This window comes from Dipodomys merriami, unplaced genomic scaffold (assembly GCF_024711535.1).
Source record: "Dipodomys merriami isolate MVZ:Mamm:240054 unplaced genomic scaffold, mDipMer1.0.p SCAF_68, whole genome shotgun sequence".
Lineage (NCBI taxonomy): Eukaryota > Metazoa > Chordata > Mammalia > Rodentia > Heteromyidae > Dipodomys > Dipodomys merriami.
The window spans coordinates 5,228,153-5,245,202 of NW_027206268.1; the positions used below are offsets into that span (position 1 = coordinate 5,228,153).

The window sequence follows — 17,050 nt, forward strand, 5'->3', positions numbered from 1 at the left end:
AGGGCCTGGGTGCTGTCCCTGAGCTTCTGTGCTCAACACTGACACTCTACCACTTGAGCAACAGCTCCACTTCTCACTTTTTGGTAATTCATTGGAGATAAGAGTGCCATGGAGGGGGCTGGGAAGGTGGCTCAGTGGTAGAGTGCTTGCCTTGCATGCCTGAGGCCCTGAGTTCGATTCCTCAGCACCACATAAGCAAAAGGAAAAAAGCTAGAAGTGGTGCTGTGGCTCAAGTGGTAGAGTGCTAGCCTTGGGCTGAAGAGCTGAGGGACAGCGCCCAGGCCCAGAGTTCAGGCCCCACGACCGGACCCAAAAAAAAAAAAAAGAGTGCCATGGAGGGCTGGGAAGGTGGCTCAGTGGTAGAGCGCTTGCCTTGCATGCCTGAGACCCTGGGTTCGATTCCTCAGCACCACAAAAGAAAAAAGCCGGAAGTGGCGCTGTGGCTCAGGTGGTAGAGTGCTAGCCTTGAGCTGAAGAGCTGAGGGACAGCACCCAGGCCCAGAGTTCAGGCCTCACGACCGGATGGACCCAAAAAAAAAAAAAAGAGTGCCATGGACTTTCCTGTCAAGGCTGGCTTCAAGCCATGATCCTCAGATTGTGGCGGAGGAGGCTGAGGCCTCTTGAGCAGCTAGGATTACAGGAGTGAGCCACTGCCTGTTGGCCAGTTTCTTTTTTTTTTTTTTTTCTTCAAATTCTTTATTGTGATTGATTACATAATTTCCAAAATTTCACAGTATCAGTTTCTTTTTTAATAGCTTATTTAGTTGCTTATTCTGTTGGCTGGATACTCTCTGCCATCACATGGAATTGGTTCTGTTTTCACTTAGGTACTTGCTACAACCTAGAGACAATGGCAACAAGTCATCTAAAAGTGACGACCTGGGATCCCTTCGATTAAACATATGCTATACAGAAGACTATGTGCTGCCTTCAGAGTACTATGGTCCTTTAAAAACCTTGCTGCTAAAATCACCAGATGTTCGGGTACTTTAAGACTTCTTTAAGTGGATGATTTAATATGGAAAGGTTAATGATTCTGTAACTGATAAAGAAGATTATAGATCATCAAATCTTACTCTTTGTATATTCAATTTCTCTAAGCCAGAGTACTGATTGAATTGTTTCCTCCAGACTTGATCTGGAATTTAGAAGATGAAATACTATTTCATTAAATCATCATTGATAAGCATACTTAAATTACTTTTTCAGATCGGTGATTGAGCATTTAATCGTGTTTCTTTGATTCTGTACTTGTTTTCTCCTTTTCTGTATTCTAGCCAATATCTGCCTCAGCTGCTTACATTTTGGGTGAAATATGTCGAGATAAAAATGATGCCGTTCTGCCCCTTGTACGATTGCTGCTGCACCATGATAAACTTGTTCCTTTTGTCACCGCAGTGGCTGAACTAGACTTGAAGGATATCCAGTAAGCGTTGTATTTCATTAAATGTTAACTATGCTGTCAAAAATGGGACTTGGTTTTGTAACTTGTTTTCTAGTCTGAGTTATATTGTATCAAACACCTTATTGTATAGCAGGCTATAAAGTACTGCTTAGCAGGCAGCAAATAGCTGTGCCTTTTTTTCTAATGCTCCGTTTACTTTTGTTAAAATGCACCAAGTTATAGCTATTTGTTAGAAAATGGAATGTAGTGTCTTTGGAGAGGGTATTCCAGAATCAGTTCTTTTTTTTTTGTCAGTCATGGGTCTTGAACAGGGCCTGGGCGCTGTCCCTCAGCTCTTCAGTTCAAGGCTCTACCTCTTGAGCCACAGTGCCACATCTGGTTTTCTGGCAGTTTATTGGAGAGAAGAATTTCCCAGACTTTCTTGCCCAGGCTGGCTTTGAACTATGATCTTCAGATCTCAGCCCCTGAGTAGTTAGGATGACAGGCATGAGCCACCAGCACCTAGCTGTTATCAGTATCTTATGAATCAAATTATCAGTCATATAATAAACAAAGCAGTGGCTAAAATAAATATTAGTTTCATGTAAAATCCTCTGAAAATCATACCACTTGGCTACTGAAAATATATTATTTTTGTCTGTTTTTATTTGAAGACAGGGTTTTGAACTTTAGAGTCTCCTGCCACAGCCTCCCATCTGTGTCCCTCCACACCCTGCTGAAAATACACTTTCCCCTATTTTCAGGAAGTAATTTTGGTAGGTTTGAGAAACCTGACAGCAACACATTTCTAATTTAATGGTAAAAATTACTAAAGCTGTCTGACCAATGCCAAGGAAGTCCTGTGACGTTTCCCGCTTTATTTTCTCCCGCACTCTCATCGGTTTCTGTTTGTTTCTGTTTCAGAGATGCGAACACCATTTTCAGAGGAAATTCTCTGGCTACCCGGTGTCTGGATGAGATGATGAAAGTGGCGGGCGGTCACTACCTGAAAGTGACGTTGAAGTCTATTCTAGATGAGGTACAGCGCGCTCACAAGTCTGCAGCCATCCTGCAGCCTTGCTCTCTAGGGGTGATGTGCTGACAGCAAAAGTCTCCATTCCTGTGTTAGCAAAACAGTCTCTGTCATAGACTTTTAAGGGTCTGAGAAATAAGTGTCTGGCATGTTTTGTATAAACCCACATGCATTATTTATGCATACATTATATATATCATATATCACTTGTGGTCAGAGACTTAAACTTCAGTAGTAATGGTTTAGTCATCATAATTAACACATCAGATAAGAGTTATTTTCATTTTATCATTAAATGAAACACATGTATTTTCCAGATATGTGAATCCTCAAAATCCTGTGAAATTGATCCCATTAAACTAAAAGAGGGAGATAACGTAGAAAATAACAAGGTACGTTCCGGTTAAAATCGGCCTTAGTGTCATTCAGGCCATTCACACTGTAACCGCTCAGCCTTCCTTGTCCAGCTGGTCCTTGGAATGTTACTAAATGGTTTCACTTATTTATTTATTTTTTTTTTTTTTTGCCAGTCCTGGGGCTATAACTCAAGGCCTGAGCACTGTCCCTGAGCTGCTTTTGCTCAAGAATGGTGTTCTACCACTGAGGAATCAAACCCAGGTGTTCATGAATGCTAGGCAAACACTCTACCACTAAGCCACATTCCATGATTTCACTTTATTTTTGTTGTTGTTGTTGGTCATGGATCTTGAACTCTGGGCCTGGGTGCTGTCCCTCAGCTCTCCAGCTCAAGGCTAGCACTCTACCACTTGAGCTACAGCGCCACTTCCGGCTTTTTCTGTTTATGTGGTGCTGAGGAATTAAACCCAGTGTCTCATTCATGCGAGCAAGCACTGAACCACCTTCCCAGCCCCGTGGTTTCACTTTTTTAAATGAAGCTTTTTTGTGGTACTGGGGATTGAACTCAGGACTTATGCTTGCTTAGTAAGTGCTCTGCCACTTGAACTGTAGCCCCAGCCCTCTTCTTTCCCTCCCTCCTTTCTTCCCTTCTCTCTCCCTTTTTTTTTTTTTAAGATGTCTAACTAATTTTGCCCAAACTGGCCACAACTTTTTGCCTCTGCCTCCCAAGTAACCAGGAATACAGTCATATACCACTACCCAGACCTGGTTTTGTTCTTGGCTGTAGTAATGATAATGGGTTTGGGCTCTGTCTACTGGGAGCCTTTAACCACCCCTCTGCCACCCCTCTGAGTATGCTAAGCTGGCATAGCGGGGTGCTCTGTCAGTACTTTTAGTTGTCTCTTGACAGAAACCTTAGTACGAGGGCAACAAGGTACCAGAAACACTGTCCTGAGGTTTCCCTCTCCATCACGTATTCTCTCTTGCTCCTGATGAAGGTTGTTCATATATTCTCCTAAATCTGAGTGTAATCACCTTAGAAGAGACCAGTAACTGCTATGGAACTGAATGGGTTTGGAGACAGGAAGCCGGGTTACAGTTCTCTACAGTAACTTTCTAATCTTACCTTCATTACGGTTTTGTTTTGTTTGTTTTCCCGTAAAGGCTGTTGAAGGCGTGTAGGAGTCAGGATCTGACTGCTTGTCTCTTTAACTCCTTCAGGAGAACCTGCGTTACTATGTGGACAAGCTGTTCAGCACAATTGTCAAGTCGAGCATGAGCTGCCCGACCGTGATGTGTGACATCTTCTACTCTCTGAGGCAGATGGCCGCGCAGAGGTTTCCCAGTAAGCGCCTTGCTCCTTACTCTCTCTACAGCTCAGGGGTCAATTGTGTGTTTGGTTTATATGCATGATTTCTATAAAGAAACATTTAGTATCCTAAAAGTTTGTCAAAATGGTACTAACTTTTGCATAAGGCATCATGCCATATGCTTGAGATTATTAAATACAATTTTTAAAATGCCTTCGCTAATTGTGCCAACTATTTTTTCCAGTTGTACATATCCCAGTAGTGTTAATGTTAATTCTGTGTGTAGCAGGCTAGACCGGGCAGTTTGAGAAGGCCAGGGTCTGGTTGGGGAGGTATTCTTAAACAGATAGTACAGCACACAGGATTCTGAGGGAAAGCTCACTGGCTGCTTTAATGCTGCAAGATCAGCTGTCAGTACTGTACTTGCTCTTAATTTCAGTGTGACTCTGGTAGGTAAATGAGCATGCTATAGGTGTCTTTCCAGAGCTTCCTCTAATGGAGGGGAAGGGAAGGTATTTAAATTATCAGTCTTATCCAGCTGTCTGAAACACTATGTTTATTTTTGTAGCCATCTGAAGAGATTTTACTGTATTACTATATTCTTCTAAACATGCCTTTTTATCTGTTCCTCTGTTTAACTTACTCAGTGTGAAAGTGGTGTATCTAACTTACGAATTGAGATCTAGATATCTTGGGCTAATTATAGTAAAGGTGTATAGCATTTTAACTACAAATAACTATTAAATGTAGTCTTTATGGCAGAAATAAAAGCAGAGACATTATAGAATAAGGAAATGCCGATTAAATCATATTTTTAAATAACGAGTTACACCGTGATAACCACATCAACCGCATAGTGTATAGACAAGTGCCTCTCTGGCCTGGTCATCCTCAGCATCACTCCAGGCCATTGCTGCTCCCCTTAGTTAAATAATGAAACTGAGCAGGACAAGGCTCAGATGGTAGAACACTTGCCTGGCAAGTGCTTTATTATTGTTGTTGTTGTGTAGTTATACAAAGTTTACAATTCCATAAGTCGGGTTAATGAATATACTGCTTCTTGGTCAGTGTTACCCCTTCTTTTGTTCTTCCCTATTTTCCCCTCAAACCCCAGTTTTGAAGCAAGGAGAGAGAGGGAAGCATAAGGAAGGGAAGGGGAGAAAGTCTGGGAGAGAAGGCATAAATAAAACTAAAGTAGACTGGGAATGTGACTTAGTGATAGAGTGCTTGTCTAGCATGCGTGAAGCCCTGGTTTCAGTACCATATAAACAGAAAAAGCCAGAAGTGGCACTGTGGCTCAGGTGATAGAAGGCTAGCCATGAACAAAAGAAACTTTAGGGACAGTGCCTAGGACCTGAATTTAAATCCCAGACAGGGGGAGGGAGATTAAGTTACCAAGGTTAGCTACAAGGTAAGCCAGAACTCAGACCCTGGCCTATTCCTAAGCAGAAGTACAAATCATTGTCCTCAATATTGCCAAGTGATCTTGGCCTTAAATATACTTTTAAATGTTTAATTCTTCTTTCTATAAATGTTCTAACAGCTATATCTCCTTTACTTTTTGTTAGCTTAATCTTCATATCCTCAGTAGACTAGAGTATTGATAATGTATATTGCTACAAATTATTTTCATATGCTCTCATTTGTTCTCATTACCATGGGAAGATGAAGGCAGCAGACAGGAAGCAAGTATTATAAAGAATAACAAAGAATAACAAGTACAGCCGGGCACCAGCTTACCAGTAAACTAGGCTTACACCTGTCATCCTAGCTACTCAGGAGGCTGAGATCTGAGGGTCACAGTTCAAAGCCAGCCTGGGCAGAAAAGTCCCTGTGAGACTCTTAATCTCCAATTAACTACTGAAGGAAGTGGCACTGTGACTCAAATGGTAGAACACTAGCCTTGAGCACAAAGAGGCTCATGGACAGTGCCCAGGCCCTGAGTATATACCCCACAAATGACAAAAAAAAAAAAAAAAAGAATAACGCATAACTATTGGGTGATTGGCAGGCCAGGCCAGGCCAGGCATTGGTGGATCACTCCTTTAATTTTGGCTACTGGGTTTGAAGCCAGTCTTGGAAGAAAAGTCCAAGAGACTATATCTGTAGTTAACCACCAAAAATGCTAGACTGGAGATATGTGGTTCAAGTGGTAGAGTGCCAGCTGTGAGCAAAGTTAAAACTCAAACCAAACCCAGAGTTTCTTTTCCTCGCTGCCTGCTTCTCTAGTTAAGTGCTCCCTCTAGTCTGCAGCAGCTGCTGTCAGTGAGTGAGCAGAGCCGCAGAGCCTTCAGTTCATACACATTTTGTGGGAAATGTTGAGAGCTTTGTAAAAGTAGACGTGTCTGCTCTGTTGTTTTTATTGTATAGCACTTTAGTTTTTTTGTTGCTGAGACAAATAACCTGCAGCCATTTAAAAGGTGAAAAGATGTACTTTGGTTCATGGTTTGGGAAGTTCAACCCAATGTCTGCAGAGTCCACTGCTTGAGCAAGGCAGAAAAGATAATGGTGGGAGCATGGGCCATGAGGCTGCTCAGCTAATGGCAGCCAGGGACCAGAGAATAGACACAGGAAGGGGCCAGAGCCAAGATAACCTTTCAAAAGCATGTCCCCAGCGACCTGCTTCTCCTGTGGCTCCCCACAGACCCACCACCTCCCAGCATATTCACATTTTTAGTTCACTAATGCATTGATGAGGTGAGAGGTCCTCCTAAACTGAAGTCTGTGACAATGTCTTCATGAACATTGTTCTAACCATGAAGTTGGAGCCAGGAAAACCATCCCATACAGCCTTTGATAGCATTGAGACTCTGAGGGGGTAATTGAAAAGGAACTAAGACTGAAGGTGACCCTGTTGCATCTGTTGAGAGGGATTTCGTGTTGCCACTAGGTGGCGCTAGATACCAATTTTGTTCTGGTAATTTCCAGAGCAGTAGATGAGGAAAGAGATACTTTTCAAATTAAGGTGTTTCTGAAAGCCCACCAGCTTTGCCTTTCATTTTATTTCTTCTACTTTTCAGGTTTTTGTTTTTTTAGTTACAGCATTTTTTTCATTTAATTTAGCCATAAACATTACTGTCACTTCATCAACCTAATCCTTACTTAGACAAGTTATATGGCTCCCCTGCTTGGTTTACATGTCTTTTTGGTATTTTTTTACTTTACCATCTTCGTGCATGACGTTTCACCGTTTTTTCCTGCAGATGACCCTCATGTTCAGTATTCTGCCGTGAGCAGCTTTGTATTTCTGCGTTTCTTTGCTGTAGCCGTAGTGTCACCTCATACTTTTCATTTGCGACCTCACCATCCAGTAAGTGTTTGTTCTTCTCAACGCTTTATTCCACTCTTAGTTTTAGTAGACTAAAGAAAAGATAAAGTCGGCCAAGTTCATTTGGCTATGTGTTCTTCTAACTGACACTTGAGTCTACTTGGCCTTTTCCTTGATTGTATTAGCCTTCACATAGGACTGAAATTCTGTTGGTGGTTCAGGGAGAGTTCACAGGTATGAGAAAATGTTGACAGGGTTGACAGCTGGTGATGAGCACAAAAGAACTTCATCGTCTTTTCCCTCCACTGTTATATTTGTAAATTTTCATAGCACAAGGGTTTATTATTATTATTATTGGTTGGTTGGTTGGTTGGTTTTGGTTTTGTTTAGCTAGAGGTTTTTGGTAGTAGTAGTAGTTAACAGAGCCTACTTTCCTGGTTTATTCTGTGACTATTAAAAATCTCAGAAATTTTCTTTCCTTTTTTTTTTTTTTTTTTAATGGTTGTGGGGCTTGAACACAGGGTCTTGGCCCTATCCCTGAGCTTTTCTGCTCAAGGCTAGTGTTCTACACTCGGAGCCACAGGGCCACTTCTGGTTTTCTGGTTGTTGGTTGGAGATAAGAGTCTCATGAACTTTCTTACTTGGACGGACTTCAAATTGTGATCTTCAAATCTCAGCCTCCTGAGTAGCTAGGATTACAGGCATGAGACGCGAGCTCCTGGCTAATCTTTTGGTTTTGAAGTCTTAGCTTAGTTGCCTAAATCCAAATCTCCACTACACATATTTACATGCTTATCTCTTGATTTTTAAAATTATTTTTGTTTCCTTCACATTTTAATGCTTTCAGTTGGTGACTTCTATAACAAAGTATAACAGGAACCATCTTTTTAGTTTAGCTTTGTTCTGTGCCTGTCCTACTACTTTATATGTTTTGTTCATTGTGTACTCATAGTACTAATAGGAGCAAATTCCCTTTCACCCCATATACAGTTAAGGACATCACAATACACTAACCTCCAGGCTCACACAGCTAAGCCAATATAATTATTCATTCTCCATTTGAGCAGGATTAAAATGGGATTCAAACTCAGTCATCCTCAGATTCTGTGAGTTTAAATCTTGGCCCTCCAACCCCCTAAGCAGATAGATACTAAAGAGCCAGTGATACAATCAAAAAAAAAAAGAACCTCGGGGAAGGGAGGGAGAGAGGGGATGGTAGGGGGAAAACAATGGAGGGGGTAACAATGTTCAAGAGGAAGTGTACTCATTACCTCACTCCTGTAACTGTAACCCTCTGTATAGTATCTTTACAATTAAAAAAAAAAAGGAAGAAATAAGGAGCCAGTGATAGGCCAGATGCTGCTTAGCACCGGCTTGCCGTGGTGCAGTACCTACTTAGGACACTGCTGCTCCACTTTTCCCTACATGTGGAGGGACGTGCTGGGTTCTGGGTGTCCACCTCTAGTGGACAGCTGCACACATTGGCAGAACTGAGCAGCAACACACTCTCTTCCAAAGGACAGATGTTTCGTATACCCTGACAGTGGACCAGTGTCCTGCTGTTCACAGCCTGTCCATTCTCTTACTGTGTTAACTAGAACTGTCCAGACCTTGGGTCAGAGAAAGCTTGGTATGTGATATGTAAATGGAACTCTCACTTCTAAACTTGGGACTCAACCTTGTGTACACACTTGGAATTTTTTATTCCAGTAACAGATGTTGAAATTAAGTCATTCTCTGACTACAAACTTTATTTTAGCTCACTGTTTTCTAATCAAAGTACTAGAAAGACCGCTTCAAAACTGCCATCTAATTTTTATTAAATTATTTTTATTGTAAAAATACTGTACAGAGGGGTACAGTTACATGAGTAAGATAATGAATACATTTCCTACCGAGCATTGTTACCCCCTCCTTTGTTTTTCCCCTACTATCCCTGCCATACAATTTTGTTATTTGCTTTTATCTCCAACTTTATCTCATTTTGGGGGGTTTGATTTCCCTTTTGTATTCCTCTTTGTGTAGGTATCCGTCCCTTGTGGGTCTCAAACCAGAGTTCCCCCCCACTTTTTTTTTTTTTAATCTTTTTGGTAGTGGGGCTTGAACTCTGGGCTCTGTCCCTCAGCTCTTCAGCTCAAGATGAGTACTCTTCCTCTTGAGCCACAGAACCACTTCTGGTTTTCTGGTGGTTCATTAGAGATGAGTCTCACGGACTTTCCTGCCCGGGCTGGCTTTGAACCGTGATCCTCAGATCTCAGCCTCCTAAGTAGCTAGGGTGGCAGGCGTGAACTACCAGTCAGAGTCTACTTTTTAAAGACTCTTTTAGGTAGTTGTAGAAATGAGGTGCATACATAAGGTACGTGTGTGTGTGCATAGATGTAAATCCAGCACTTGCTTAGCACCCAGTGAGTAGTACAGGGAGGTGCTGCCATGGAGCCCGGAGCAAGGATTGGTTCCTCTCACCTGGGAGCAGAGACTGCCAGACCAGGACTGAAGGTCACAGTGGCCTGGGAGCGATTCCCATTGCTGCATTTAACAGAACAAACTTGCCCTGCAGCTGAAAACCACAAGCAAATCCAAGCATTTCACTGTGTCGTGCTTGGGACTAGCATACATAAATGGCTCCTCTTTTTATATTCTGATTTTAAAATATGGATTAGACAAACATTACATGGTAGACCACTGTTTCATATTGAGAAAGAAAGGATTAGACTAGCTCAGTTATTGTCTCCTTAATAGTCCCTTTCAAGCCCCAGCCAAGGCAAGCATGTTTAAGCCCTTACTTTGAGCATGTGTCTCTGTTGTGTGTGCTCAGCAGTTTATAGCTCTCTGTGGTGGCATTTTTGTACTAAGATCTCTGTGTGAAAATCTCTGCACAGGGCTCAGAATGTGGCCTAGCGGTAGAGTGCTTGCCTTTCATGCACGAATACACAGAAAAAGCCAGAAGTGGTGCTGTGGCTCAAGTGGTACAGTGCTAGCCTTGAACAAAAGAAGCTCACGGACAGTGCCCAGGCCCTAGGTGCAAGCCCCTGAACTGGCAAAAAAAAAAATAATCTCTGCATGTGGAACTGTTAGCACCTTAAGAGCAAGACTGGATCTTTTCTGGATTGTGTATCCTAAGCCACGGCACAGTTTCTAGGACAAGTGAGTGCTCAGAAAGAGTAGGAGAAAGGAAGGATGGTAGTCCAGAGAAAGCTCAGATGACAAGGGTTCATGCGTGGTGTACCATATACATATACCATGTACATATGGTATATGTATAGTGGAGAAGAGACTAGCAAAAGGGAGAGATTAAAGAGAAAGGGGGCTTACTATTACCAGACTGATATCTGGGAGGAGTCAGAAAGAATATCTTCAAAAGAAAAAGTAATGAACAATTATTCCTTTGAACAATTACGATCCCTACGAAATTGTTTTTTATAGACCAAAGACAGTCAAATCATAGCAGTTTCATTTCAACTTAATAATGAGTGTGTGCTAGGTTACCTTGAGGTGAGAAATTCAACATTTCAGTTACATTTTAAAAATCTATACCAAATATATTGGATTTAGTGACGTGCCAGTGCTGGGCTGTGTGTAGGTAGCAAATGATAAAGATTTGGTCATTCGTGGGTGGGGCATCTGGGAGAAATTAGAATGAAGGAGACATTTTAATGCAATTTATATAGAGAGTACACCAAGGATCAACATGAATTATACACTTGCCAAATGGCAGTGATAAAACACTAACTTTAAAACCAAATGTGAGTGGTCTTAGTGAAATTCAATTCAGATTATACGTAGTAGTGCCATTTTAAGAATTATTTTTTTCAAAGGCAGAGAATTGTAGAGACCTTTTTATAGATGAAATTGTGAATATTTCAACGAAAATATTTTCTGAGTAACATAATTAAGGTGTGTATCTTGTAACTCCATCATAGAGATCTAGTCCCAGATGGCTTCACAGCCTCGCCTCTCTGCCATGTTTACTGGATACTAAATTTCTCTCTCTCTGAATTTTCCTAGGCACTTTTTTTTTCTTTCTTGACATAGGATATCTTTAAGTAGCCAGTATTTACCCTGCTACATAAGCACAGGCCTTGAACTCACAACCCTCTGCCATAGCTTCCTGAGTGCTGGGTGTCTATCCTGGTAGGATAGTTGCACAGATGTTTTAAGTTGGTGAATACTCAGGCAGTTATATATACATTTAAGAAATCTGCACTGTATGTAAATTATGACTCAATTTGTTAAAAAATATTTAGAACAAGGACTCAAAGAGAGGAGACCATTCTTGTAAATTTTATTTATATTTACTTCTGTCAGGCTGCATAAGCATGAAAAATGCCTTGTTCAGTAGACTCATAGTTACCCTCTGGCAAGGGTGACCTCTTGTTTCTCAGTCTGAATTTAGGTTTGTTGGGTTTTTTTCCATCTTGAAAGCAGCTGACTGCAGAAGGCACATAAACTATGCTTACAAGTGGATTGAAGAATTTTTAAAGTAGTATCTTAACTAACAAGAATTGTAAATTACATGTTATTTCTTCAGTCTCTTAATTCCTTAGTCCAGTGAGTCATGTCAGTTCTGGGGCTTGAACTCAGGGCCTGGGCACTGTCCCTGAGCTTCTTTGGCTCAAAGCTCTACCACTTGAGCCACAGCGCCACTTGCGGCTTTTTCTGTTTATATGGTACTGAGGAAACGAACCAAGCACTCTACCACTAAGCCACATTTCCAGCCCATTGACAGAATATTTTTGAGTTACTGTTCTAGAGCCATTAGCCCATTCTGTGTTACATTTCATGTGATTCTGTCTCTTTTCACATTGTCTAGGATGCACAGACAATTAGGACATTAACTCTCATCTCAAAAACCATTCAGACTTTGGGAAGCTGGGGAAGTCTGTCCAAATGCAAGGTATGTCTCTCCATTTCTTACTTCATCTTCACACTGATGCCTTGTCCCTCATTTATGTCCTTCTGTATCCTGGAATGCAGTGTATATGCAGACACTATAGTTGTCCTTTAGGCAGACAGATGTCCTATCTTAGTCACCTGTTAAAGGGGACAGATTTCCTTCACCTGATGTACCTGAGGGCATTTAGGAAGGAGATAAAGGATCCACCTAGTTATCTGTACCAAAATCACCACTTGGCTTTGAAAGGCTTGAGCTGCATACCTTACAACTCTTTAGCCCTTATTCCTCAGCTTAAAAAAAGAATACTGAGCTCGATGCTGACGCATGCCTCTCATCCTAGCTACTCTGAAGGCTGAGATATGAGGATCAAGGTTCAAAGTTAGACTGCAGGAAAGTCTATGAGACTCTTAGCCACAAAAAGCTGGAAGTGGAGATGTGGCTCAAGTGGTAGAGCTGGTAGAGCCACTAGCCTTGAGCAGAGAAGCTCAGCAAAAGCAGCCAGGCCCTGAGTTCGAGCTCCAAGACTGGCACACACACAGACAAAGTACATTATTCTGTTAGTGATCTACTTAACATTTTCAATCCTGTGTTTTGTTTCAGTCAAGTTTCAAAGAGACATTCATGTGTGAATTTTTCAAAATGTTTCAAGAAGAAGGATACATTATAGCAGTTAAAAAGGTATGATTGTTTTATTTTGGAAACACATTTCTATCATACAGTAGATAGACACATTTCATCTTATCTTACATTGTCTTTTTTTTTTTTTACAAAGCTATTAACTTTTCAGTTGTAGAAGTATGGAAATTAGTTTTAGCAACAGCTACTATGTTAGTGTCTTCATACACAGAGTTTGTTTCCTCAGCAATTTGGTTGATATTTGCATCTGAATAATAGGTAATTGTGAAGTGCTGTTCTGTGTATTGCAGGGTATTTAGCAGCATCCTTGGGTTAAATTCCTGTAGTATGTCTCAGTTTGACACAGAAATGCCTGAAGACGTTGCCAAGTCTCCTGTGAAAGACACAGCTGCCTTCAGTTGAAAGCCTCTGGTTCTGAAGTACAATACCTGTTGTGGAGTGGGTATTCAGTTGCCATAGTAAAACACCATGAGAGGTGCTGAATGCTCTTGGTGTAGTACCTAGAAGAAAGTTACTAAAAGCCGGGCGCTGGTGGCTCACGCCTGTAATCCTAGCTACTCAGGAGGCTGAGATCTGAGGATCGCAGTTCAAAGCCAGCCCGGGCAGGAAAGACCCCGAGACTCCCATCTCCAATAAACCACCAGAAAACCGGAAGTGGCGCTGTGGCTCAAGTGGTAGAGCGCTCGCCTTGAGCTGAAGAGCTGAGGGACAGCGCCCAGGCCCAGAGTTCAAGCCCCACGGCCGACAAAAAAAGAAAGTTACTAAAAACTTAGTATTACATCTACTATATAATATCCTAACTCTGGGCATACAGCATACAAAAATGACTCCACTCCCAAATTGAGAATGTTTTGAAATGATCTTTAATTTCTTGACTCATGTAAACAGAATCTATAGCATTGCCGTAGAACTGGAAATCTTGTAAAGAAAACCTATTTTGAAGAACATCCAAACTAGGCTTGAAGAAAGAACCGATGAACTTTTTTTTGTTTTGCTTGTTTAGGGTTTGTTTTGTTGTTGTTGTTGTTGTTTGGGGGGGGGTCCGGTCGTGGGGCCTGAACTCTGGGCCTAGGCGCTGTCCCTCAGCTCTTCAGCTCAAGGCTAGCGCTCTACCACTTGAGTCACAGCACCACTTCCGGCTTTTTTCTTTTTGCTTATGTGGTGCTGAGGAATCGAACCCAGGGCCTCATGCATGCAAGGCAAGCACTCTACCACTGAGCCACCTTCTCAGCCCCTGGCTTTTTTTTTTTTTTTTTTTTTTTTTAATGTTAGAATCTGAATTAAGGGCCTCACAATTGCTAGGTAGCCTCTCTATAACTTGAGCCATGCCCCCAATCCTGAAATACTTTCTTTTTTGGTTGGTCATGGGCTTGATCTTAGGGCCTGAGAGCTGGCCTGAGAGCTGCCTCTGAGCTCTTTTTTTTTTTTTTTGGGTCAGTTGTGGGAGCTGAACTCTGGTCTGGGCGCTGTCCCTCAGCTCTTCAGCTCAAGACTAGTGCCCTACTATTTGAGCCACAGCACCACTTCTGGCTTTCCTGCTTATGTGGTACTAAGGAATCGAACCCAGGGCCTCATGCATGCGAGGCAAGCAGTCTACCACTAAGCCAGTTTGCCAGCCCTCTCTGAGCTCTTTTGCTCAGGGTTAACATTCTACTACTTGGAGCCACAGCTCCACTTCCAGTTTTCTGGTGGTTACTTATAGATAAGAGTCTCACAGACTTTCCTGTCTTGGCTGGCTTTGAACCATGATTCTCAGATCTTAGCCTCCTGAGAAAGGTAAGGATTATAGGCATGAGCCACCAGCATTTAGCTGGAATATTTTTTAATCACAGTCTTTAAAACCCAATTTTAAAGTCTGCATTCAATTTCTGCAGCACTGCACAGGTACTAGTGGCCTGGGATGTATTTTATTTTATTTTTTTTTGTTTTTTTGGTCGGCCGTGAGGCTTAAACTCTGGGCCTGGGCGCTGTCCCTCAGCTCTTCAGCTCAAGGCGAGCGCTCTACCACTTGAGCTACAGCGCCACTTCCGGTTTTCTGGTGGTTTATTGGAGATGGGAGTCTCGGGGTCTTTCCTGCCCGGGCTGGCTTTGAACTGCGATCCTCAGATCTCAGCCTCCTGAGTAGCTAGGATTACAGGCGTGAGCCACAGCGCCCGGCTGGGATGTATTTTGTTGAAGCATCTATTTAGATATATGTGTGTGTATATGTTTGTATATGTGTGTGTGTGTGTGTGCGCGAGTGTACTTTTAGGATTTACAACAGGGATTTCATAAATGAAAATGACTATTTAAAAATCAGTGGGATATTTTTTTTTCACCTAGAGTAGTGTACGTTCAACCAAAAAAAATTTTTAACAACCATCAAAGTCTTGAAAAAGTTTTTCAAAAAGAACAGGCACAGAAAATGCTTTTGCTTTTAGGGTTTTGTTGAAACATTTATGCAGGTACACTTATTGGCAGGATCACGATGTCTTTTGTGGGGGTGGGTTTACATGTTCTGTGACAAGGCCCTGGCAGCATCTGATAGAGTTAGAATGTGTAGAGTTGATAATGTCAGTGGAGAAAGGATGCAAGAGTGCCACTCCCACCGCAGTGCACCTCCTGGCTCACATTGGGAGTCTGGTTCCAGCCTCCCAAGATGGTACACAGTATTTAGCCCTAGTATCCTAGTTTTCTCCACTAGTTAAGTCTGGGTATGGGCAGTGTTTGAAATTGTAAATGCTTGTAAAGCCCTGTTTCTCACTTCATCATGGTGTTGTGCTGGTGACAGTTGCCTCAGAGGAAAATAGATCATAAACTTGTCCACAGAGGGCTGGGGGTTTAGCCCAGCGGAAGGGCGCCCCGCCTGGCGCACGCAAGGCCCTGGGTTCGGTCCTCAGCCCTGGGGAAAAAAAAAAACTTGTCCACAGAGTTGAAGAAAGGTAAGCTGGAGAGTTTTGTGTACAAGTGACTATTCAGGACACTTTGAAGAGTGGAAAGGAGTACTATTAATGATTATTATGGGGTAATAAAGGCCTGCCAAAAAAAGATTGACAATCCCATATGTAAAACTATAAGCCTTTAGAGTTCAGTTTTGGGGCTGGGAAGGTGGCTCAGTGGTAGAGCGCTTGCCTTGCATGCTTGAGGCCCTGGGTTTGATTCCTCAGCACCACAGAAGCAAAAAAGAAAAAAGCCAGAAGTGGCACTGTGGCTCAAGTGGTAGAGCTCTAGCCTTGAGCTGAAGAGCTGAGGGATAGCGCCCAGGCCCAGAGTTCAGGCGCCACGACCGGACCCCCCCCCCCAAAAAAAAAAAAAAAATAGAGTTCAGTTTTGCAGCAACCATTAGTGGAGCTTAGGATCAAACCCAGTGATGAAGCACACCAATGTTTATATATCACAATGTGGTGTGTAAATACACGAAGTAGGATAAATACACAACAGAAACAACCTCAAGACAGTTAAAGTTAATTTATACCCTCATTGAGTTTATTGCAAATCAAAGACAACACTTCAAAAACTCTATATTCTAAGCTTTGTTTTGTAATTAGTAGACTGAATCATTTTTACAAGGAAATATATTCAAGGCCTTAATTAATTTAGGATTAAACTTTTTAGAATTACCTGTCATGTGTAAACTAGGATCTTTGTATACAACTAAATGTGTTTCATTGTACAGATTATTATGAGATGCACATCCTTAATCCAAAATGCTGTGAGTGCTGATACAATGCCACAGTGGAAAATTCCACACCTTTCCTCATGTAATTGGTCAAAATTCAGGTTCACTAAAAATACTGTATATAAGGTATATATTCAATAAGTGGATTTTTTTTTTTTTTTTTTTTTTGTCGGTCGTGGGACTTGAACTCTGGGCCTGGGCGCTGTCCCTCAGCTCTTCAGCTCAAGGCGAGCGCTCTGCCACTTGAGCTACAGCGCCACTTCCGGTTTTCTGGTGGTTTATTGGAGATAGGAGTCTCACAGTCTCTCCTGCCCGGGCTGGCTTTGAACCGCGATCCTCAGATCTCAGCCTCCTGAGTAGCTAGGATTACAGGCGTGAGCCACCAGCGGCTAATAAGTGGATTTTATATTTAAATTTGCTTACCATCTCCAACACAATCTCATTGTATGGATAGGATTCTGAAATATTTGCACATACCTATAGATAGAGTCCAAAACACTTGGGTGCCAA

The 17,050-nt window shown here is 42.0% G+C and overlaps 1 protein-coding gene across 5 annotated transcripts in view; it reads left to right on the forward strand.

Moving 5' to 3' along the window:
- Positions 1-17,050, forward strand: part of Rasa2 (RAS p21 protein activator 2) — a 120,782-nt gene that overhangs the window by 94,837 nt on the left and 8,895 nt on the right. For all 5 annotated transcript variants that reach the window (XM_070005539.1, XM_070005538.1, XM_070005540.1 and 2 more), the window contains 8 exons: positions 828-984; positions 1,278-1,426; positions 2,309-2,423; positions 2,735-2,809; positions 3,996-4,119; positions 7,288-7,394; positions 12,163-12,246; positions 12,847-12,924. In XM_070005539.1, the coding sequence (XP_069861640.1) occupies positions 828-984; positions 1,278-1,426; positions 2,309-2,423; positions 2,735-2,809; positions 3,996-4,119; positions 7,288-7,394; positions 12,163-12,246; positions 12,847-12,924 (889 nt within the window). The remainder of the gene's footprint in view (positions 1-827; positions 985-1,277; positions 1,427-2,308; positions 2,424-2,734; positions 2,810-3,995; positions 4,120-7,287; positions 7,395-12,162; positions 12,247-12,846; positions 12,925-17,050) is intronic.